We start from the raw sequence: 25,226 nt of genomic DNA on the forward strand, positions 1-25,226 counted from the left end.
GCACTGTTGGTGGAAATGCAAATTGGTGCAGCCGCTCTGGAAAGCAGTATGGAGGTTCCTCAGAAAATTAAAAATAGACCTACCCTATGACCCAGCAATAGCACTGCTAGGAATTTACCCAAGGGATACAGGAGTACTGATGCATAGGGGCACTTGTACCCCAATGTTTATAGCAGCACTCTCAACAATAGCCAAATTATGGAAAGAGCCTAAATGTCCATCAACTGATGAATGGATAAAGAAATTGTGGTTTATATACACAATGGAATACTACGTGGCAATGAGAAAGAATGAAATATGGCCTTTTGTAGCAACGTGGATGGAACTGGGGAGTGTGATGCTAAGTGAAATAAGCCATACAGAGAAAGACAGATACCGTATGGTTTCACTCTTATGTGGATCCTGAGAGACTTAACAGAAACCCATGGGGGAGGGGAAGGAAAAAAAAAAAAAAGAGGTTAGAGTGGGAGAGAGCCAAAGCATAAGAGACTGTTAAAAACTGAGAACAAACTGAGGGTTGATGGGGGGTGGGAAGGAGGGGAGGGTGGGTGATGGGTATTGAGGAGGGCACCTTTTGGGATGAGCACTGGGTGTTGTATGGAAACCAATTTGACAATAAATTTCATATATTGGAAAAAAAAAAAAATGAAAAGTAACCTGGATGTACAAGACAAAGTGGTCTTAGCAAAAGCGAACTAGCTCCCCTAGACTTTTTACCTGAGAGGCAGTTTTTATCTTGTAGAAATGCTGGCAATTTAAGAAATTTTAATTAAAATGATTGGTTATGCTAGTTATAAATAATTCCTGACATTCTTAGCCTGAGGGGAAAAAAAACCCTTGATGTTTGAGAATTTGTCAACCAAAGGAAGCAACCTGTGGAATGTGGGGCCTACGCAGCACACGTTGGAAAACGCATATTAAAATGTTTATGGGATGGAATGTGATGTTATTTACACAAAGCCTAATTAGATGTGTGTGCATTACACGGTACAATGTCTTGCAATATTTGTCTCCTAAACTGGAACCAGGTAGGTATCTCGTAATTGCTGCTTAGAGTTTGTGGTTTTTTGGATTATAATTTTGTCATCACCACCCTCCTCTTGTCACTTTTTTGTGATGGGGGTAATAAGAGACAAAAGAACACACTGCCATGAGGCTGAAGGTAAATAGGTTACCAGCAGAATTCCGACTGAGACTCTATTATGTGTTAATGGTCATTTCTACAGACGGTGTCTAAAGCGCTTTATCCGTCAGCTGACTCTAACAGCTTTAAGTTGAAAAACAAATGCCAGTGAGTTCATCTTTTATAAAAACATTTCGTAGAAAATCAGGACGTATTTTAAAAATTAGACCTGTTGTGGAAAGCAAAATAATTTATGCAACGGTTTTATAAAAAAATGTTCCGATTGCAAATGTGTCTCCTAATGAGGGTATTAACTAAGGTAAATTGATCTAATGAGTACCAGTGAGACTGAGCTAAGGTAATAATAAGCAACTGGGTTAATTTGCCTTCCTGATTTCCCCAGATTATTGAAAGTAGTGTTTTATGTTGCCAGTTTGGGAATCTGAAATGCCTCTGAGTCAAGGACGTCTCAGGTCCAAGGTCGTGAACCTCACCACATGGTTGCTTGGTGTGCATATGGCACACTGAGCGTCCACACAGTCCTGTGCGGTTCAGGCTGCATTCCGTCAGCCAAGGTTAAGTGTCCAGTTCATAGACTATTCGGATATCTGGTGTCTTCTCCCTCTACCTGCTGCCTGCTCCCTGGAAACTACCACGCTTATCTGTATCTCCTTAAAGGGAAAAAGACACCAAAAGAAAGTAAACTCCATTTAGAAAATTTGGCTGTTAGCTTTGGCAAAGAATATTTATGAGACTAAAAATTAAATTGTCAGATTCACTATATGCAAGTGATCCCTACACCAAGTAGTGGCTGTATCTGTATGGCTGATAAAAGATTTATATTTAGGGCAAAAAAGTAGATAATGAAAGTGTGATTTTAATATAAACAATTCAAATCATGAATTGCTGAACCAGCTTCACCCCAAATACCCATCAGTAGGCAAAACTGCTAAATAAAACATATAGAAAATGAAGTGCTTTTCCTGGTCAGATACAACATGCCAAGAGAAAAGTGCTATTTAGATGGATATCAACTAAAAAATCGGACTTGGGTTATGAAAGATTATAGGTATTAGAACTCATTTTGTTACACATATTTTATCAGCAATAGATGTACAAGATACAAAATTCTACTGATTCATATTTCACCCGTTTTGGTTTCAAAAAGCTTGACTGATTATAAAAATGACAAATTTTACATTATCTCTAATCTAACAATATTTCTAAGAGCTTAAGTTTTTTGTTTCCATGTTACAGAGGAGGAAACCTGAGTGCTTTCTCATTTTGGTCATTAGGTAATGGGAACGAGAATGACTTATGGTCTTAATAGATTTCCCTGGACCACACTGGTTTAGACCACAGACTCCAATCCACTCTGTTCTTTCATGGTTAACTTTTGTAGTTAGAATAACTGAAATGAAGTTAGCAAGTTTACTCACCAGTGCATTTCCCTTTGTAAACCATGAGCTGATCAGGACTACCCATAGAGAAATACAGGACTTCGCAAGAGCCAGGAGAATCTTCACTACTACATATAGAATACTGACGTTCTCGCCTTAAAAAATAAATGTGGACAATGATTTCTTTCAATTTAAGATTAACACAGGAAATCCTTGCGCTTCCATTTTCTCCTGTTTGCTAGCCCATTCAATGTCTAGCATCTATCTCTACTAGGAATTGAGGTGAAGTGCTAATGGGAATGTTGTTCAACTCCCACCCCCACTCCATTGAGGTCTTCTCCATATGAACTCTACAAACCCTTAACTCTGGATCTGTGCTGTCCCATATGGTAGCCACTAGCCACAAGTGGCTATTTAGATTTAATTAAAATGAAATTAAAAATTCAGTTCTTCAACTGCAATAGCCAAATTTGAGTACTCAATAGCCACAAGTGACTAGTGGCTACCATATTGGACAGCACTGACAGGGTACATTTCCATCATCACAGAAGTTCTACAGCAGTGATCTCACATCTCTGCATTCTCATGCACCTGCACAACTGGAAGAAGCTGCAAATGGGGGGTTTGGAGCATTACAAATTCCTAGTTCCAGTTGGGTCCCCAACCATGGCATGCTCTCATTCATTGTCTCACTTGTCTTTGATAGATACACTCAGCCAATCCCCTTTATGACTTCTCCAAAACGTTCAAAGCCCACCACCTCCTCCCTTCTTTCCCTTTCCCTGCTTTTTTTCTGAGCAAGGAGCAACAGCTGGGAAGCTAGATTATAATGCAAAAATAGTAATTGGGAAATATAAATAAAAATGAATAAACTGGTAGACGATGCAGTAAAGAGACCACGGAGAAACGGTCAGGATTGGACCCCTGTATGAAATGCTTTGATGGGGCACAAGGACAGATCTCTAGAAAGCAACCCTCTCGTTCAAAGCAATGAGCAGTGAAGCCCACTCTATCATTCCACCGATAATGTTTCCTGGCATCTGCACTGTTCTTTCTTTTTCCCAGACTTTAAGGACCCTGTTCCTCAGTTCCATTCCCTAGAGTCTCTCTGAGATCTTGGTCCAGCAGTTAGTCCCTCTCTCCTATATGTTCAATCTGCCCCTCCATCTAGGCTCCTTCCCCTCAGACTATAGCTCTCTCCAAGGTCCACATTCCCCTTCCTCAACCTTGCTCTCACCTCCTCTTATTCTTCCCTTTCAAACTTCTACACTTGGCTGTCTGTGTCTTCTCTTTACTCCTCAGGCTACTGCAATCTCAATAAAACCTCCATCACTCTCCTACCCACTCTCAATCTGGTTTTTCCCCTTTGCTCTTTTATTTTGGTTGGTGGCACAGTCATCCATTCTGTCTCTAGTCAGAAACATGTGAGCCTCCCTGAGCCCCTAGATCTTTCATGTGTAGTTGATCCCTGAGTACCACCCTCTCATCTCCAATTCTCCTGCCCTGTTCAGGTCACCACCAACGTTCTCCTGGATACATGATATACTCCTTTATTAACTAGTCTCTCCACCTCCAACCTACCTGTCTTCCCCTACCCCGAGCCCCTCCCACATTGTTGACAAGACCCATTAAGATTTGAGTCTCTCATATCACACATGTGTCTACATATTCCAAACGCTAGGGAACGGCTGATACACTGTAGTTCTGTTTAAATTTCTACTTCTAAAGTTCTTTGTGCAACCAAGGGCACACTGAAATTTATGGAGAAAAATGTAAAAGCAAAGGTTTAAAATGATATGGTAGGCTTATTAACATAAATTATCTAGAAGCACCTCTACATTTGCTCAGCTCCCTCCAACAGATGGTGCTAACAGACATTTTAGACCATGTCATCTTTTAAGTTGCTTACAGTGTGTAAATGGTTGGTTTAAAGGTGTTTTACATCATGACTGTTAAGTGCAAATACAATGAGAATGTTAAGAGTGTTAGTAAGACAAGATGTATCATGAGGATTGAAAGAAAAATAGAATTTTAAAAGTGAAAAGTATCAAGAAAACAATAAATGTGGTACAAACAGAATAGGCTGTTTAACAGCAGTACCAATTCTGAAAGATAAAAATCACACAAAGTTCGAAGGGATAAAAAAGGCAAAATCCAGCGTCATTGATGTTTCCTGTTTTCACCCAAAAGATGTATATATATTGAGTGCTCATATTGTCTATTTTGGTCTCGTCCAGAATTGAGTTTTAGAACAACCTTTAGGAACTGAATTCATTCATAAGTAAAGCAGCTTCTGAACTCCATCAGAAATAGCCATCCCAAAGCAAACAAATGGAATTTAGAAGCAGTAACACTGGTCTCATAGAGGAGGATCTATTCTAGATCATGGAATGTTCACAGGGGGTTGCAGTATCATTAGGAACTTCACCCATGTTACCAATTTTTCCAAGTAGCTGTGGCAGTACGTAAAAATAACAGGTATTTTAAACAAAACTGCCAAATGTTATTAACTACGTCTTATAAAAGAGTTAGAGATAAATCAATTTTAGAAGACTAAATTAGGTGTCTGGACCTTGACACCTGAAAAAAGAAGGAAAGAGGATTAAAAAAAAAAGCCAAGTAGCAAAGGGGCGCCTGGATGGCTCAGTCAGTTAAGCATCCGACTCTTGGTTTCAGCTCAGGTCTTGAGCTCACGTTCCCTGAGTTTGAGCCCCACATTGGGCTCTGCACCGATAGCACGGAGCCTGCTTGGGATTCTCTCTCTCTGTCCCTGTCCCACTTACTCTCTCTCTCTCAAAATAAATTGAAAAAAAAACTTAAAAAAAAAAAAAAAAAAAAATATATATATATATATATATATATATATATATATATATATATATATTTATAGGCTTTGAAAGAGGTACTGAAACTGTGATCTAAAAATTCCATCACATGGCACTCCAAGTTATCTTATTTCTTCTACAACTTTCTCCTTCCAGATCAGAAATCGTAAGGACTTACTTAGACCTTCCAGAGGAGTTGGTCCGATGTTTGCCATTTCCTACGAAGTCGGGAAGGCCTCCATGTAGACTGGCAGCTGTTCCATGTCCTCCTAGGTCTTTCCTAGAATTTTGATCTTGGTTTGATAAGTTAGCAATTTCTAAACGCTCCTAGAAAACAGAAAAGTAAAACCTACTTTAGATACAAGTCATAAATAAGAGACAATCACGGTACATAATCATTAATTCAGCAGAGAGTGAAAATTTTATTTAAGCTGAATGCTTTCCAGTGGAATAAAATTGAACTTTTAAAAATTTAACATCCAGATATATACTGGTTCAAGAACTGAAGGCCAGGGTTAACAGTTTCAAGAGAATGTGAATTTTATAAATGAAAATGCTTAACATCTCAGAAGATGCATGAAAATTTAAGGAGAAAAGCAAGAGGGGGTAAAGAGAAGAAGACAGTCAAAGAGAATGCTGGCGGGCAAGTGGATCAGAGCAAGAGAGAGCTGGAGGAAACAGTCCCATCATCTTACATTCGTGTACAGCTCTGTATTTTCACAGACGACACTTATCTGTGGGAATAACTACATGAGAAGGAAGGGAGGCATCATCAGCCCCATTTTAAGTGATGAGGAAAATGAGTCACATTTAGTGTCACCTGTCAAGGTCACAGGGCCGGCAGTAAAAATGCCAAAGCTTTAAGCCAGGTGCTCCTTACTTGTACATCAGTGCCTCCTCTCAACACCCCCCATAGTTGCCCTTAAGTTAAATGCCATAATTCTACAAAGCGGAACAAGTAAAACTTTCTCTGGATTTCTCCAAATGTGTGTAACTGTTTTTTTGACCAAGTTGCAGTCAGGAAAAATATAGGAAAAAAGGCTTTTTCCTCTTCCACCACTGCTTTTTAAACCTGCCCTGGGGGATCCTTCTTTTCCATCAATGAACGAAATCTCCAGCAGAACGATATGACTTCCATTCGTTGTATTTTCCAAGTACGTATTAACAATTTTAAAGAAAGAAACGGAATTCCAGTCTGGGTTAATATCAAAGCTTCAATCTCTGCTCTCCCTGGACTCATCTGATAAAGTACTGTGATTCCATCAGACTGTGTCATCTACAGATAACACACAACTCTAAGTTTTGCTTCCTCTTTAGGGGAATCTAAAATACGCAACGAATACCAGTTGGGGGATTTTTTTTTTAGTGCTTCATTTTCAGCTTTACTACTATTACTAACATTGGAGAGGAAAACATCATCAAGGGAAATAACATTTTATGTTTAGCAAAATGAAAGTATTTTAGTATGGTACAAATGATACAGTACCTGCTTAGCCATTTCTTTCCTTTTTCTCTCTTTTCTCTCTTCTTCCCTCCTCTGAATCTCATGAAGGATTTCACGTTGCTGAAATAAAACATACTGCCATCAAATGCCAATCTCTGAAACCCAAACAATATATAAATCCTACAACCACAAAAAAACCTTTTACATTTCTGTAATTCAAGCCCTCCTTTCCTAAAAGGCCTGAATATACAGAACCTGACAGCAAACTATAGTTAGGCCGGTTGTAGCAGGTCCTCTGCAGTGGTTGTTCCCATTTAGTAAGGTTTCAAGACTAGGGGGAGGGGCAGTGACTCCCCACTCTTCATGTTTCCATGTAGAAAGACTTTCACTACAGCATCACCCTTGGCCTCGCACTTCTCCCCACCTTGACCTATTCCCTCCTCTTTGAAGTCTGCCTGTCTATGAGAACACGCATTTGCGTCTGTCTGCCCTCGGCCACAGGGGTGTAGGGCCAACGTGGTGGAGGTGGGCTGAGCTGTCTTCAGGGCCTTGACCAGGAATGGCAATGACCCGGGCACCACCCCCACATGCTATAGACCTTGAGCGGCATTCTCTAGTTTGCTCAGTATTCAAAGCAGTATTTGGATCTCCATCCACTTAACTCCTGTATTTGTTGTTCAAGTGGATCTGAATTAAGGTTGAGAAAAATAGTGTGTTTTTGAGTCCCCTAAATTCCAGGTGTAGTGAGTTCAAGCCCCACGTGGGGCTTGCTGCTGTCAGCATAGAGCTCTCTTCAGATCCTCTGTCCTCCTCACTTTCTGCCCCTCCCCTGCTTGTGCTCTCTTCTCAGAAATAAACATTAAAAAGATTCTCTCTCTCCCTCTGCCTATCTCCCCTACTCATGCACTCCCTCTTTCTAAAATAAAAAAAAAAACAGAAGTAACAAACAAATAGGGCCCACAAAGAGACAGGTGTTAACTTATAAGCACAGGATGAACAAAATGAAGGGGGAAAAAAACCCCCAAAACCAGCAGTAAGAACCTAAGAAAAGCAGAATAACAAACCCTAGGGGTGCCTGGGTGGCTCAGTCGGTTAAGCATGTGACTTCAGCTCAGGTCACGATCTCGCAGTTCATGGGTTCGAGCCCCACGTTGGGCTCTGAGCTGTTAGCTCAGAGCCCGGAGCCTACTTTGGATTCTGGGTCTCCCTCTGTTTCTGCCCCTCCCCCACTCGTACTCCGCCTCTCTCTCTCCCCAAAATAAACAAACATTAAAAAAAAAAAAAAGAAATAGTTACATAGTAACATCTACAGGAAGAAAACTAGAAAGCCTCACCAAGAGATAAAAATAAATGAAGAAGAACATTCCTGGATAGGAAGTCTGAATATTGTCAAGACATCAATTCTTCCTAAATGAATATATAAGTCTAGTGCAGAGAGTTTGTTTTGATTTTGAGAGAACAATCCTGCAGTTCACCTGTAAGGATAAGTGGGTAAGAATGGCTTAGGAAGAAAGAAAAGCATAAATAATGGAAAATGAAGAGAGGGGGATGTGCCTTTTCAGATATTAAATTATTATAAAAGATACAGTAATTCAGAGTCTGGTAAGGAGTCCAGGAAAAAAAAACTGAACAAAATAGATAATTCACAAATAGAACTTAGTATACAGAAAGAGTTAAAGTACACTTTAAAGGAAATAATACAAATCAACTAAGAAAAAAAATGGAGGAAAAAAAACTTAGGACGCTCATTTTTATAACCCACACCAAAATGGGTTCTAGGTAAGTTGATTAAAAGACTAAATAGAAAAAAAAAAACAAAAAACACTAAGTTAAAAATCAAGGAGGAAACTTAGATACGTATTATTTTCTTTGGTGAAAGGATTTTAAAAATAACACAGGAGTGTACACACTTGTGCAAACAGATTAAAGAAAAAAATACAAATGGTTAGTGAACATAAAAAAAAATTCAATCTCTGGCTTTGGTACTCATTTGGGTAGGGGATACTTGTTCCACAGAAGGAAGAAGAAAATTCAGTAAAACTCAGTAAATTCCTAGGGCGCCTGGGTGGCTCAATCGGTTAAGCATCAACCTCAGCTCAGGTCATGATCTCCAGGTTTGTAAGTTCGAGCCCCTCCAATGGGCTCCACACTGGTGGTGCAACACCTGTTGGGATTCTCTCTCTCTCAAAATAAATAAATAACTAAAAAAAAAAACACAAAAAACCCTCAGTGAATTTGTGCACAGGTTAACAAGTTCAGAAAGACCATAAATAAAAGAAGTTTGGTTAAACAAACCTTCTTCTCTTCTCTTTAAAGATCTGGACTAGACTGAGGGTTCTAGGAGCAGCATTAACATATTGGGAGGAAATACATACATACATACATATATATATATATATATATATATATATATATATATATATATATATATATATGGAGAAAACCACTCATAATATTTCTCAGTTACTCTTTGGGCCTCTTCTCATTCGAATCTAAAGTTCTTGAATCAAATGCTGAGCAAAACTTAAATAAAGTTAAGTGTGTAGGCAGAGACAGAGAAAGAACCCACAGGAGCTCGAGGTGTTCTGGGCTCGGCCACCGGTAGGGACAAGGGTCTCACCTCCTGCTCCACTTTCTGCTTGGCCTCCAACAGCCTCCGCTGCTCCTCCTGAGCCCGTCTTTCCAGCATTTCTTCATGGAAAGACTTGGGAGGGGGCTTGTTATGTTCGCTGAGAAAGGACTGCACGTGGTCGGCCAGTTCAAAAATCATCACCTAAACATGCAGATGAAAATCAACCACAAATGGTAAAATGACCAGAAGACAGGGCCCAAAGGAGACTACAGAAAGTCAGGCAGGCTATCAGAGGCCCGCTTACAATGGTGACACTCACTTTGTCATGCCCCGTTCTGAATTAGGTATATATGATACAATCATGGCAGGAGAGAGTTTTGGGGCTCACCAGACCAAAAAAACTTCACTTTTCTTTTACAGTACTTTTTTACTTTATTGGCATTTTCTGTATAATAAATCTGACAAAAATATTTTTCTGTACAAACAGATCTGATAAAAGTATTTATTAACACTGCACAAAAATAAAGTACCTTCCCAACTAGAAAACCTGTCTAGATAACGATAGCTGAAAAATCATCGCCAGCTTAAAAGCCTTCATCTGTCCATACAGTGTACTGAAAACATTCTTTGGGGTACAGAGGCAAATATTTCGAGGCCTCACTCTCTCCCTGCTAGTAACAGGTCAGTAGGAGGCTGATCCATACTAAGAAAGAATTTCATTCCCACTTAGGGCAGCACTCATGGATAATACCAGAAGGAAAAATGCCCCCCTCAGACATTCTTTATGTGAGCATAGGAGCCACTTTCCCGCACCTCTAGGAGTCATAAATCACATCTAAGGTTGGTAAGCTCATGGGACAAGGGTCTCTGGGACCCCAAAGTGACCACTCCAACCCCCAGCCCAACGAGGTCAAGAATGCCAAGCTCCTTCTGCAGATGAGGACCGCCACTGAGAATTTTCTTCTTCCTCAATTACAATAAGGCAGTTTAAAAATTCTTATTTCTAAAGGGACTTGAGAGGGTCGTAATTAATAATAAAAGTTACTGTACACAAGAATACAGTCAGTTCATTTGGTGGTCACTTACCTTCCTCTTGAGGAGCAAATACAAAGACTCCACAGCTCTGGTTGGAGGAAGTTAATGCATTTTCTTTTTTTTTTTTTTTTTAATTCTTTTTAGTATTTATTTATTTTTGAGAGAAAGAGATAGAGTGCAAGTGGGGGAGGGGCAGTGAGAGAGGGAGACACAGAATCTGAAGCAGTCTCCATGCTCTCAGCTGTCAGCACAGAGCCTGATGAGGGGCTCGAACCCACAGACTGTGAGATCATGACCTGAGCTGAAGTCAGACACTTTACCAACTGAGCCACCCAGGCACCCCAATGTATTTTCTGATTATAGCAGAAGCTGTGGCATTCACTGGATATGCTGCACTTTATAGTTAAGTCTAGAGTCTAAGTAGGATGCAAATTCTTCAAAGACAAGCTCTTTTAAGAAAAGTTGGGGAAAGTAGGCAGTTTCTGTGATGTCAATGAGAAACCAATATTACACCAGAAAGGAGGGAAGAGTCAAGCGGTGTAGGGGTTTTCTTTTGCCAATCGATTTAATTTAGTAGCATTTTCTGTACAAACACATCAGATACGATATATAGGACTAGATGAAAATAACTACTTTCCACAGTGGCTCCTGTCCCTCTCTCCCTCTGTACCTATATGGCTGATTGTCTTGCTTCTCTCAGCACTCTGCTCAAATGTGATGTCATCAGAAGCCTCTCCTTATTTATACCAGCCACCCCATCACCTCACAACACCTATCTGTATTAGCCAGGGTGCTCCAGAGAAATAGAACCAATAGGATAAGGTAGGGGTGTGTGTGTGTGTGCATGTACAGAGAAAGGGACTGATTTTAAGGAATTGACTCATGCAATTACAGAGGCTGGAAAGTTGAAAATCTGTGGGGTAGACCAGCAGGCTGGAGACCCAGCAAAGAGCTGCTGTGGCAGTTGTGGTCTGACAGCCCTCTGGCAACTCCCTCCGCTTCCAGGGAGGCCAGTCTTTTTCTGTCAAAGCCCTCAAGGGACTGGATGAGGCCCACACATTATGAAGGGTGATCTGCTTAACTCAAACTCTACTAATTTAAATGTTAACCTCATCTAAAAACATACCTTCAAAGAAACACCTAGAACAACACTTGTCCAAATATCTGGGTACCATAGGCTAGCCAAGTTGACCAAATTAACCATCATAACATCTATTAGAATACAACTGAAATAAAATATATGACAACACTGGAGCACCTGAGTGGCTCAGTCAGTTAAGGATCCGACTCTTGATTTCAGCTCACTTCATGATCTCATGGCTCCTGAGAACGAGCCCTGTGTCGGGCTCTGTGCTCACAGTGCGGAGCCTGTTTGGAATTCTCTCTCCCTCTCCCTCTCCCCTGCTTGTGTGCATTAGAACATTCTCTCTCTTAAAATAAATACATAAACTTTTTTTTTTTTTTTTAAACGACAACATCAAATGCTGGCAAGGATGTGGAGAAACGGGATCACTCACACATTGGTGGTGGGATGTTAAGTGGTAGAGCCAATCTGGAAAAGTTTGGCAGGTGCTTACAAATTGAACATGCCACTAACATACACCCACAAATGCACTCCCGGGCATTTATTCTAGAGAAATGAAAATTTATATTTACATAAAAACAAATTTTTTAATGAGAGGCATCTGGGTACCTCAGTCGGGTAAGCATCCAACTTCGGCTCAGGTCATGATCTCATGGTTTGTGAGTTCAGGCCCCCCCCCTTCCCCCCCCACTGGGCTGTCTGCTGTCAACACAGAGCCCACTTCAGATCCTCTGTCCCCCTGTCTCTGTGCCTCTCCAGCTCATGTGTGCTATCTCCCAAAAATAAATAAACATAAGGGGCGCCTGGGTGGCTCAGTCGGTTGAGCGTCCGACTTCGGCTCAGGTCATGGTCTCACGGTTTGTGGGTTCAAGCCCTACGTGGGGCTCTGGGCTGACAGCTCGAAGCCTAGAGCCTGCTTTGGATGCTGTGTCTCCTTCTCTCTCTGCCCCTCCCCCACTCATGCTGTCTCTCTCTGCCTCTCAAAAATAAAGAAACGTAATAAAAAAAAATTTTTTTAATAAAAAAATAAAATAAATAAATAAACATTAAAAAAAACCCTATAGGGGCGTCTGGGTGGCTCAGTCGGTTAAGCATCTGACTTCGGCTCAGGTCATGATCTCACAGTTTGTGGGTTCAAGCTCCGTGCTGTGCTGATAGCTGGAAGTCTGGAGCCTGCTTTGGATTCTGTGGCTCCCTCTCTCCGCCCCTCCCCTGCTTGTGCACACGCTCTCTCTCTCAAAAATAAACGTTAAAAAAAAATCCTATATATGAATCACTCAACAGCTTCATTTTTTAATACCCAAAAACTAGAAACAACTCAAATGTCTTTCACCTGGTGGATGGCTAAATCAACAGTGGTATATCTATACCATGGAATACTACTTAGTAATAAGAAATAATAACTACTGATACATGCAACAATCTGGATATGCTAGAGAATTATGCTCAGGGAAAAGAAAGCCAAGGGGCACCTGCGTGGCTCAGTGGATTAAGCAACCACTCTTGGTTTCAGCTCAGGTCACAATCTTATGGTTCATGGGACTGAGGCCCGGTTCGGGCTCTGCGCTGACATCATGGGAGACTGCTTGGGATTGCCTCTCTCTCTGCTCCTCCCAACTCCCAGTCTCTCTCTCAAAAATAAATAAACTTTAAAAAAAAAAAAAGGAAAGAAAGTCAGTATCGAAGAATACATACTGTATGATTCCACTTACATAACATCCCTGAAACTGAGTAAAGGGTACATGAGATCTTAGTATCATTTCTTAAAACTCCATGTGAATCTATAATTATCTCAAAGTAAAAACTGTAATTTAAGAGAAAGCCCAAGAAAGGGCATCAGAAGCAAAAATAAACAAGTGGGACCATATCAAATTCTAAAACTTTTGCACAGCAAAGGAAACCATCAACAAAATGAAAAGGCAACCTATGGAATGAGAGGAAATATTTGTACATCACCTATCTGATAGAGCTAATAGTCAAAATATATAAGCAACTCATACAACAGCAACAAAATCCCAAATACTCCAGTTAGAAAATGGACAGAGGCTCTGAATAGACATTTTTCCAAAGAAGACATCCAGAAGGCCAACAGGTACATGAAAAGGTGCTCAACATCACTAATCATCAGGGAAATGCAAGTCAAAAGTACAATGAGCTATCGCTTCACACCTGTTAGAATGGCTGTCATCAAAAAGATCAGAGATAACAAGTGATGTGGAGCAAAGGGAATCCTTGTGCACTGTTGATGGGAATGAGACTGGTTCAGCCGCTGTGGAAAACAGTGAGATCGTTTTCTCAAAAAATAAAAACAGACTACCATATGATCCAACGACTACACTTCTGGGTATCAAAGGAAATGAAAATAGGATCTTGAAGAGATATCTGCACTCCCATGTTATTGCTGCATTATTCACAAAAGCCAAGTCATGAGAACAACCTCCGTGTCTGTCAACGGATGAATAAGGATGTGGTACACATATACACACACAGAAACACTTTGTGGCCACGAAAAAGGACATCCTGCTGTTGGCAACAAGGATGGACCTTGAGGGCATTATGCTAAGTAAAATAAGTCAGACTGAGAAAGACAAATACTGGATGATCTCACTTATATGTGGAATCCAAAAAAGCCCAACTCCTAAAAACAGAGACTGGGGGTAGGAAAAGGGAAGCGATGTTGGTCAAAGGGTACAGCTCAGTGAATACAATTAATAATACTATCTTGTAAAAAATAAAGCAAAGATATTTTCAAAAAAATATCACACATTACGGATCCAAGAAGCCAGAGGATTCTACAGTCGAATTTTCAATATAATTCCGCGTTATTTTTCAGTTAGACATCAGACTATTTAGAGAAAACTTTGGAATAATTCCTAGGGACTAGCTTTTTATCCAGGCTGTTCTACAATCACCTCTGTAGCTCAACAATCACTGAACATCTTGGAAACAGTACCAGGCGGGGGGAGAGGGGTGAGGGGGTCATGCTGTGACTTGCTGTGTTATAGAACACAACTGGAAAACAGTCCAGTCACTTTACCACAAGTCCAAAAGAGACACAGAGGCCTGGGGTAAGTCCTTCCTTAACTCGTCTCAGTTTTTACAGGATGGGATACTTAAGCATGAGCTGCCTAGGCTCATGTGAATATGAGTGATTTTACACAAAAGCGAGGAAAAGACAGATGATACTTGAAGGGAACTGGTCTGGGCTAAGAAACCCAGAGTAAGTCACCTAGTCTAGCCCTCCAGAGAGATCTACCACTCAAGGGGAAGCTCATGCATATCTTCATGTGCGGAGGATTAAAAGAGAATTAATAACTAAATGGAAATGCTAAGATACAAAAGGGACGTTGAAGGAGTAGAGTATGTCGCTAATCACCAAGAAGGAAAACAATAAGCTCTTCTGATATGAAACACGGGCAGGTGGCAAGGTTTGGTCAGAAATTACTTGTCTGGGGGAATCTGAGTGGCTCAATCGGTTGAGTGTCCGACTGCAGCTCAGGTCACAATCTCATGATTTGTGAGTCGGAGCCCCGCATCGGCTGGCTATTATCAGCCTGTCAGTGCAGAGCCTGCTCCGAATTCTCTCTCCCCCTCTCTCTGCCCCTGCCCTGCTTGCACTCTCCCCAAAATATATACAAAAGAAGAAAGAAAAAAAAGAAATTACTTGTCTGCAAACATTTTCCAATGTAAAGGTTCAAGTCAGTATCAAGTTATGATGCCAGGTCCAAAGCGTGCACACAGTAGGGCCAGGGTCACATGGACTCTTTTCAAAATTCTGAAGCATCAATATACCATTGATATACCTCTATGAATTATCATTAATCAAAACCATGAATTAAAAAAAATACACGTAACAATGTTCCTGTTTGTACCTATCAACAAGAAACAAAACATTCTTGTCAAAACTGGGTTTGAGGTGCAATGCAACGGCCTCTAAGCCAAAGAAAAGGCAGGAAGGTGAACACTAGTGAACAGGATGAGATTTCTACTGTCCTCTTACAACTCCAGTTAAACATATCTTACCTCTCCACAATGTTTTTTGGCCACTTTCTCTAGGTGGGATTTTAATAAATGAACACTCTCATTTGACAGACCTTTGGCATTCTTTAACTCTATTTCGGGGACTCTGGAAAAGAAAAAGACAAAAAGGAGTTACTCCAAAAAAGTATGGCCTCTTTGCGTTAATATTTGCTAAGTGCAACCTTGAGGCCCAGGGATTTCCTACAGGCTTCTATACCACCAGCAGCATTTCCCTTCATCTCAAAGGATTTCAACGGCATCCCAGCAACTCTGCTGACACAGTGCTTGACATGGGGTCACCTGTGGCCCCTGGGGGAGAAGCCCGCGGGGACCAGACTTACTGGGCTCCATTCTGACTTGCCCCCAACAATTACCCAGCTCTCACAGTTCACCCGCAAGAGTCCAAGTGCTCTGGGCTCATTAGTGCTCCAGCATAAAACAGGCCAAGCACAACCAGGCAAGATGAAGCCTCGGTTGGGGCACCTGGCTGGCTCAGTCAGTGGAGCACGTGACTCTTGACCTCGAGGTTGTGAGTTCGAGCCCCACGTTGAGTGTAGAGATTACGTAAAAATAAAATCTTTAAAAAAAAACCCAAAAAGCAGATGAGGACTCAGCGATCCATCCAGCATCCCCACTACATGCATGTTGTGTCACTCCTTGTGATTGCCAACAAGGTGGAAATGCTCACTCACCCACTCACATCTGAATCTACCTGTGTGTGCTCTGCAAGGATGCCCAGCACGCTCCTCTCCCTGCAGAGCACAAGCGAGACTCAACACTTTTCTGTGCGAGGTACGCAGCCGCCACTCCTCAGCTTCCCCTTGATTCCCCATCAATAGATATCCAATAACAGTTCACTGACATCAAACCGACTTTGATTTCGCTGAAGAGAAGCTGACTCTACTTCCGACCAATTATTTCTGAGTAACTGATGGGATTTTAGTTTAGCAAAGCCTTTATTATTTTACTACCTCTGCGTTCTCTCACTGCCCTGGTGTGGTAGGTTGCTACATCATTATCCCCTTGGATAGATGGAAACCTGAGAGAAAGGAGTTCATACATATGAGAACAAGAAAGGAAAGGCCATACATACAGTCCTGAGTATGGTCCATCTAACCCACAACTCTCTCACATCAAAGACTATCTGCATCCAAGACTATCTTGCAGAAAAACAAAGTTTTCCTGTACCATATCATCTCCAACAATAAGAATGCTCCCCCAAGTCAAGCCTTACATAACTTTTTTAATTCAGCAGTCATTATATAGCAATCAATGTTAACAGAATGATGAAAAAACCCATCTATAATAATTAAACTTTAAAAATCCGCCCCCCCCCCAATTTTTTTCAGCTTTCTATGTCCTTGGCACATAATTTATAATTTTATATAGCTGAGATTATAATGTCTAATTTATGGCTCTTTTATAATCATTTCCGTGGTTTTTTTTTTCTTTTTCAGAAATCATCACAGGGTTCCTGGGTGACTCCAATGGTTGTCTTTTTTTTTTTTTTTTTTTTTTCAATGTTTTGAGAGAGAGAGAGAGCACAAGCAGGGAAGGGGCAGAGACAGGGGTGGGGGTGGGGGGTAGAGCAGAGAGAAAGGGGGACAGAGGATCTAAAGCAGGCACTGCACTGACAGCAGTGAGCCCTACACGGGGCTCAAACTCACAAACCATGAGTTCATGACCTGAGCCAAAGTCAGACACTCAACTGACTGGAGCCACCCAGGCACCCTGAGTGTCTGACTATTGATTTTGGCTCAGGTCATCATCATCTCACAGTCATGAGATCAAGCCCCCCCCCCCCCCCCCCCCCCCCCCGCCGGACTCCATGCTGGGCATGGAACCTACTTGAGATTCTCTCCCTCTACCCTTCCCTTGCTGGCACACAGGAACACACACACTCTCTCTCTCAAAATAAAATCAATCAATAAATCATCCCAAAATATTTTTATCAATTAGACACATCAAGATTTGCCAGAATGGTCCCCTAGTGCAGTGGTTCTCAGTCAGGGGTGACTGTGTCCCCAGGGAATACCTGTCAATGTCCAAAGGCAGACAAACTCTGCATTCCTTGCCTACATACCTATTTCATTCGGCTCATCCTGTGTTATAGCCTTTATAGTAAGCTGGTAATTAGTTGAAAGCAAAGCCTTCCTGAGTTCTACAAGCTGTTCTAACAAATTTCCAAACCTAAGGACAGGGTTGAAGGCCATATTTACAGCTGGTTGACTGGAAATGCGGTACGTGCAACCGGGGTTTGAAGTTTTGTGGAACTGAGCCCTTAACTCGTGAGGTCTGCAATAACCACAGCTAGTCTGTGGGGCACCTGGGTGGCTCAGCTGGTTAAGCATGTGACTTCAGCTCAGGTCATGATCTCACGGACCACGAGCCCAGCTTTGGGTGACTTCGTGCCCCCCAGTTCAGGAGAGCGCGAGCTCCACTTCTGGTGAGCACAAGCCCCACATCGGGTGAGCCCTGCTTCTCTCTCTCGGCCCCTTGTGGGATTCTCTCTCTTTCTCTCCCTCTCTCTGCTCCCCTACCCCCCACTCACTTGCACCCTCTGTCTCTGTCTCAAACAACGACAACAACAAAACATGGCTAGTTCATATCAAAACTGAACCCAGCTGTCAGAAAAGACACCACCTATTTGGCGTCAGGCAAAATAAAACCTAGAGAGACACTGCCTTGTTTTTCTTTCATAAATGTAATTACCCTTTTACTAATTCATTAATTAACTTTCTAAATACCTACTATACCTACTCTAGGCACAGTGTTAGAGGCAAAAGAGGGTTACTAGATTCAAGCAGCTCATCTTGACCTCTCTGAATTTTCTGGATAACAAATTTCCATAAATTTACCACCCACTCTGTGAGGCACTGCATCCTTTTATTTGTCACTTTTCTCCACTGGTTCCTGCACAAGAAGCTCAAGCCACAAATATCATCCAAGCCAATCTGCCTCTCCGTGTGTAATGTCTCAGGAAAGATTACATGAAATATACATATACTTCAAAAAGACAATATGTGGGGTGCCTGGGTGGCTCAGCCAGTTGAGCGTCCGACTCTTGATTTCCGCTCAGGTCACAATCCGAGGGTCGTGGGATCGAGTCCTGCATTGGGCTCTGTGCTGATAGCATGGAGGCGGCTTGGGATTCTCTCTTCCTCCCTCAGCCCCTACCCCAGTTGCTCACACGCAATAGTTGACTACTAATGGCCAACGCTCTTGCTCTACCAGTGGTTCTCACCCAGAGGCAGTACCCTTTCAGGGGGAGTTTGAAAATGGTGGGGTCTTGTGGTTGTCTCACAGATTGAAGAGCACTTCTAGCATCACTGGGTAGGGCCAGGGATACAGCAAGCCCTGCATGGTGGAGACTCATCAGCAGTGCCCCTAGTAACAGAGGGACTCAAAATTCCTTTTTCCTCTAGGGAATAAAACTTCCATTAGGCCCAGAAAGCTATTGCTACTCTAAGTTTTAACACCAACCACATTTTAAAACTAAGTATACAAGGGTTCTACTGGTTCTCACACGTTTATCTTTTTCTTTTTTTAATTTATTTTTATTTTTGGGGAGAGAGAGAGTGTGTGCACGCACGCACACACACATGCAAGCAGGGGAGGGGCAGAGGGAGATGGAGAGAGAGAATCCCAAGCAGGCTCCGTGCTCAGCGCGGAGCCCAACACGGGGCTCGATCTCACAACTGTGAGATCACAACCTGAGCCAAAATCAAGAGTTGGACGCCTAACCAACTGAGCCACCCGGGTGCCCCATCCCTTTCTTCTAGATTGTTCCTCTTTCCAATTTAGGAAGAATTAAACAAAAATTAACACATCAGAAAAGAAGAAAAAAAGAAAGAAGAAAATTAACACATCAGAAAAAGCAAACAATTGGTCACGGAGCAAATATTAGTATCTGGAGTGACTATTCTACCACTGTAAGCAGACTTAACATGAGACAGGTTTCATAACAATGTTTACTGATGTAGCTTTGATGAAATACAGGTGACAGGGAATGAAATTTTAAGGCGAATGGAGGCAGGAAGAAGAAAATACCATTAATGTCAATCTGCTTCCATGATGTCAAAACAGAGAAGTGATGTCACATCAAAAGGTATTCATAAATGTACTCACACATCTGGATAGGTTGGTGGGCATTTGACCCTCAAATCCACTTTCACGTATACTTCTTCACCAGTTAGGCCCTGAGGGTACAGAACTAAGTTGATTTCAGGAGCCTCATTGACCTAAAAGAGAAAAAGAAAATCTTTTTTTTTTTTCCCTGCCCCAGAGAGCAAACCATGAGCAATTAAGATAATGACCATCTAGCTCTAATGTTCAACTTTTCAAATAGTACGAGTCGTTGTACTTTTATATAGGTGTTCGGTCATCTTTTCCTAAAGTGTGGTTTAAAAACAAAACCCGTGCCAGAGAGACTGCATTTCCCCTTTCAAAGTTATCTAAGGAGTGAGCCAAACATTCCACGTAAGCTTCCATTCATTCAATAGGTGTTACTGAGCGCTGATCACATGATTTTGCATGGGTACTGATCTACAGGCTAGGAGTACAGGGGTAAATTCAGACAGACATGAGCCTAACTGGCCAATACAGATAAGAAGGCAAATGAGTATTCTCAGTAGTGATGAGTGCTGTAAAGAAAACAAGGCAGGGGCACCTGGGTGGCTCAGCCCATCAAGCATCCAGCTTTGGCTCAGGTCAGGACCTCACCGTTCCTGAGTTCCAGCCTCGCATTGGGCTCTCTGCTGTCAACACAGAGCCTGCTTCAGATCCTCTGTCCCCCCTCCCCACTGCCCCACTCCCCGCACCCCCCGCTCACTCTGTCCCTCTCCTGCTCTCTCTCAAAAATAAATCAACATTAACAAAAAAAAAAAAAAAAAAAAAAGAGAGAGAGAAAGAAAGAAAAGAAGGCAAAATGATAGAGTCAGACAGGTGTGCCAAGGAAGGACCTCTAGAGCAGGAAGAGTTTCAATTGGAATCTGAGTAATGAGATAATAACAAGTGAAAACCTTATCATGGAAATCTGATGGCTCTTCTAACTTGGACATGCTTCCATCCAACTGCTTTTCGCCAAATAACTAAATATTCTATTTATTGTTCTTTAACTTATTAAATGTGTTTTTTCCAAAAAAGGTCTGAGGCAGCTGATATTATCTATAATATCTATATTATCTATAGTATCTATAATTATCTATAATTTCATCCCTGAGAGAAGGGACGCTGAGGGAAGAAACGTGTACTCTCCTGGTCCAGGCACTTCACCAACTGTGCCAGGTAGGCCCCATCTCCATTCTACAGAGCAAGCAGCTTGGGCTCAGGAAGTTTCCGTTTCTTGCCCACAGGTACACGGCGACAAGGCCAGATTTCAGATCCAACCTTGACTCCAAACCTGTGTCTTTCTCATTAGCTGCTCCCTTGCTAGTGCCGATCCGAGTTGCTGGGGCTGAGCCTTGACTTTGTCTTGAAACACACAAGTAGCCAGGGCAAAAAGGGAAATGTGACATTCTTTCGCACTTCCCAGAAAAGGAAAGGCATAAAAATCTTTCAGGGGCAAGAAAGCACTTAGCAACACTAAATTCTAACAGATATTTACAACACACGGCACCCCGAATTACATAATAAACAAAATTCTCATCAACCATGCGTATGAAATACATAAGGTCAGTTTTCATGAGGCTTTATCCTAATCCTTGCTGAAAGCTGCGGTAAGGCTCTGCGTGGTCCTGGAAGGGTTAAACACCCTGTGAGCCAGGAGGTCTTTTATCTATTCATTCAGCCATCGTGCCTCATCACCCACACTTATTGGGCATCGCTCTCTCAAGCACTGGTAGCACACCAAAGAGAGAAAACAGACGTGGTTCCAGCTGTCACGGAACTTGGGAACACAAATAATAAATACACAGGTTCGAGTTCGGAAAGTGCTGTTGAAGAGGTGTGATGCCCTTGAACGGTGATGGAACAGGGCACCCCAAAACACGCCACTTTGGCATAAGCATTATTTTGAGCTAAGGGTTCTTAAAAACAGAAGGTGCATGAAAGGCCCTCCAACCTTCTCTTTTCTTCCTGAAAGCAGGCGATAAAACTCTCATGTGAAACATGCCCTCCTATATTAAGAAGGAAATCTTCTCACTACCAGAGACAGAATATCGAGGCCAAGAGAATTCTGTACAAACAGAACTTGGTAAAAGGATTCTTGTCTTTCTTCAGCCTCCCCAGATTTGTTAGTTACTTTTCCACAATTCCCTCTCTTTGTTCAACCCGCCATCTAAACACTGAGGTCTGGCCACTTCTTTGGGTCTTCATTTTCCTATGGGGTTTCCTATCTACGTGTAAAAATCTGTATGCTATTCTCCTGTCGATCTGCCTCATCTCATATCAATTAAATTCTCATATCTAGCCAGAGACCCCTAAGAAGACAAAAGCAAAATCTTGTCTCCCTACACTCTAATTAGAGAACGACTGGCAGTGGATGTGAGGGAACATACTTGGACGTGGTCATCAGGAAGGCCCATCTGAGGATATCACACCTAAGGTGAGACAAGCCAGAGACGGAGCATTCCAGACAAGGGAAAGGCACGTGAAGAGGTTCAAAGTGAGCAAGAGGTTGGTGTATTCCAAAAACCAAAGGGAGGCCAGCACGCCTGGAACAGAGGAGGGATGCAGAAACCAGGTAAGCAGGTGTGATGAAGATCGGCCTGGGCACAAAGGGCCTTGTCAGCCAGGTGAAATATCGGGCAGGGTTTTTTTTTGTTTTGTTTTTTAACATTTATTTATTTTTGAGACAGAGAGAGACAGAGCATGAACGGGGGAGGGTCAGAGAGAGAGGGAGACACAGAATCTGAAACAGGCTCCAGGCTCTGAGCAGTCAGCACAGAGCCCGACGCGGGGCTCGAACTCACATACCGCGAGATCGTGACCTGAGCCGAAGTCGGACGCTTAACCGACTGAGCCACCCAGGCGCCCCTCAGGCAGGGTTTTAAGATGGGAATGATATGATCTAACATATATTTTGAAAGATCACTTTGGTGGCTGAGTAAAGAGTGAACAAGGTAGAGTAAGAGCAAGGGTCAAAAGCTACTGTAACAATTCAGCCTGTGTTGGTAGCAGAGGAGAAAGAAGGTGTATGTGAGATAAAGTGGACAAAAAGACTGGGTCTCCAGGGAGGGAAACGGAAGGAACAGGCCTTGTCCCAGATGCTCCTGAGGTGGAACAGGATGAGGACAGAGCCCATCCCCTGCTGGGGTAACACAGGCCTGTAGGTGACCTTGCCAAGAGCAGGCTCCACAGGCACCGAACGCAGGCCCTGGTGTGATGAGGGGTGAACGTGAGACTCAGTGAGTCTAGACAAGCCCTTCAGTGAGGTTTGGGTTTGGGCATTAAGTGCACAGAGAATGGGGCCACAGACAGAGGAGGATGTGAAAGCAAGGGAGGTATCTCTTGCTCCGTCTTTAAAGATGAGAGATACTAGAGCATGTGAGGATGTTGATGGGAAGGAATACTACAGAAGAACTGGAAAGAGACACAATTAGGACCTATCAGAGGGCTGACAGCCATGGATCCTGGGCACAAGAGAGACAGACAGGAGGAGGGGCCCTTCTTTAGAATGACAGAGGAACGTGAGAAGAACAAGCAGGGAGAGGCTGGTGGGTTTCCGCGGAGGAGCCTCAAAGGTTTGAGTGTGAGACTGAACTAACAAGGCTCCAGGCCTCCTAGTTCCCCTCTAACCACGGCAGACAGCCGTTCCCTGCTCTATATATTAGACAGAACTTTGCATAGGAAGCATTTAGCTGCTAAGAGCAGCTAAGATACTTAGTTGCTAGGAAGAAAAGGAAAGATTATTGCCATGACCAGCCAGTCTTCTTCAACAGACTCACTTTTGGAGAAACTTTTTCTTATGGAAAATTTCAAACAAGAGCTGGTAACGATACAATGAACTCCATGTGCCTACCATACAGTTTCAACAATTACCTACTGATGGCCAACCTTGTGTATCTATATGTTACCCCTACCCGCAAACACCACCTGAGATTATTTTGAAGTAAATCTTTCCAACCAGTCTTTGCTGTTACTGTTATTCATTTTCTAACAAGAATCCAGCATGGTAGGGATGTAAAAATTGAGAGAAAGGCTAGACTCAAGCAAAATTTTACCAGTGCTTTCTCCACCAGATCAAACCTTTTCAGCCTTTCTCATCTTACAGGCCACAAAGTTTGGAAAGACATTATGATCACCAACTTATCATTTTGCCAAGAGAATACTCTTTCGGGAGCGCCTGGCTGGCTCAGTCAGTGAAGCATGAGACTCTTGATGTCAGGATTAGGAGTTCAAGCCCCAAGTTGGGCATAGAGAGCTTACTCTAAAAAAAGAAAAGAAAAGAAAAGAAAAGAAAAGAAAAGAAAAGAAAAGAAAAGAAAAGAAAAGAAAAGAAAAGAAAAGAAAGAATGAAAGAAAGAAAGAAAAGAAAGAGTGAAAAAAAGAAAGAATGAAAGAAAGAAAGAAAGAAAGAAAGAAAGAAAGAAAGAACATTTTTGCTCCCTATTATATATTCATTTCAGAAAACAGAGAATGCTGTAGTATCAAAATTAGGAGGGGGGTCAATTTATCTTATACTAATAAATCTTCACTTAAAAAAAAGAATATGGGGCCCCTGGGTGGCTCAGTCGATTAAGCATCCAACTTTGGCTCAGGTCATGATCTCATGGTTCCTAAGTTTGAGCCCCATGTCAGGCTCTCTGCTGTCAGTGCAGAGGCTGGAACCTGCTTCAGATTCTGTGTCTCCCTCTCTGCCTCTCCCCTGATCGTGCTCTGTCTCTCTCTCTCTCTCAAAAATAAGCAAACATCAAAAAAAATTTTTTTTCAGAATAAAAATTTAAAAAAAAAAATCTTCACTTACACATTATTCTGCGTTTCATTTTCTAACTTGGCTGTTGACCAGTGAAAATTTTATTTCAGAACAAACCAGTGAGAATATTGCTCTAAGTCTGTATGACTAATAGCTTACAAGAGGCCAAAGAAATAGGTAAGAAAATGAGGGGAAATGCCACACAAATGATTTTCTTAAAGTAAAATACTCACCACCTGACAAGCCCAATGTACGATGGGCAAGTCAAGATGTTATAATGCAAGCACACCACCCAGGAGTTAACAGCAGATCTTCTGTTTTTGAAGCAACAAAATGAGAGTAGCCCTCTATAGCTTCAAGGAGCAAGAATTAGGTCAACGTAAGCAGAACTAAAATTATCAGCAAGCTGCGTACAAACAGCAAGCTGATTTACAAACGTAAACCAAAGGACAGGTCTTTCCTGGGCCCAGGGTGGAAATGAACTTCCAACACACAGACACGTACCCCATGAAGTGAGGTATCCCCGGACAGGTAAGATAGCAGATCTGGTTTAACATTCCCTTTTGTCTTCATCAAAGAAGTGAAAAGTGTATGTCAGTGTAACTAGGCCTTACAGGAAATGGTACAGAGAGCCCTTCACTGTGCACCCAGAGTCACGGGAACAGGAAGCAACCTTCAGAAAAATGAGGCCGATTGGGGGATTACACAGGTTGAAGATATTCCTTACTAAAGGGAATGCTTAATAAAGCACAGTGAATCCAGTTACAGATTGCTGGCAAGCCTCAGGGGAGGAGGCCTCTGGGGCAGTACCTGAAGCACAAGGGGGAACAGCATATACAGAACACTGGGGCCTAAAGAAGTTGTAAGCA

At 42.2% G+C, this 25,226-nt stretch overlaps 1 protein-coding gene across 8 annotated transcripts in view; it reads right to left on the reverse strand.

The window, feature by feature from the left end:
- EIF2AK4 (eukaryotic translation initiation factor 2 alpha kinase 4) overlaps positions 1-25,226 on the reverse strand; it is a 98,053-nt gene that overhangs the window by 67,209 nt on the left and 5,618 nt on the right. For 4 of the 8 annotated variants that reach the window (XR_002078098.2, XM_019442596.2, XM_019442595.2 and 1 more), the window contains exons 2-7: positions 19,632-19,744; positions 15,507-15,609; positions 9,413-9,565; positions 6,835-6,912; positions 5,527-5,675; positions 2,563-2,678 (exon numbers count right to left, since the gene is read on the reverse strand). Coding sequence is in view for 7 of the 8 variants with exons in the window: in XM_019442596.2 (XP_019298141.2) it covers positions 2,563-2,678; positions 5,527-5,675; positions 6,835-6,912; positions 9,413-9,565; positions 15,507-15,609; positions 19,632-19,744 (712 nt within the window). In the remaining variant the exon portion in view is untranslated. Of the gene's footprint in view, positions 1-2,562; positions 2,679-5,526; positions 5,676-6,834; positions 6,913-9,412; positions 9,566-15,506; positions 15,610-19,631; positions 19,745-22,000; positions 22,157-25,226 lie in introns of those variants that run through there. The other 4 variants (XM_019442597.2, XM_019442599.2, XM_019442598.2 and 1 more) reach the window with 4 other exon arrangements.

This window comes from Panthera pardus, unplaced genomic scaffold (genome assembly GCF_024362965.1).
Source record: "Panthera pardus isolate Hobbes unplaced genomic scaffold, ASM2436296v1 HiC_scaffold_24, whole genome shotgun sequence".
In the NCBI taxonomy this organism is placed as follows: domain Eukaryota; kingdom Metazoa; phylum Chordata; class Mammalia; order Carnivora; family Felidae; genus Panthera; species Panthera pardus.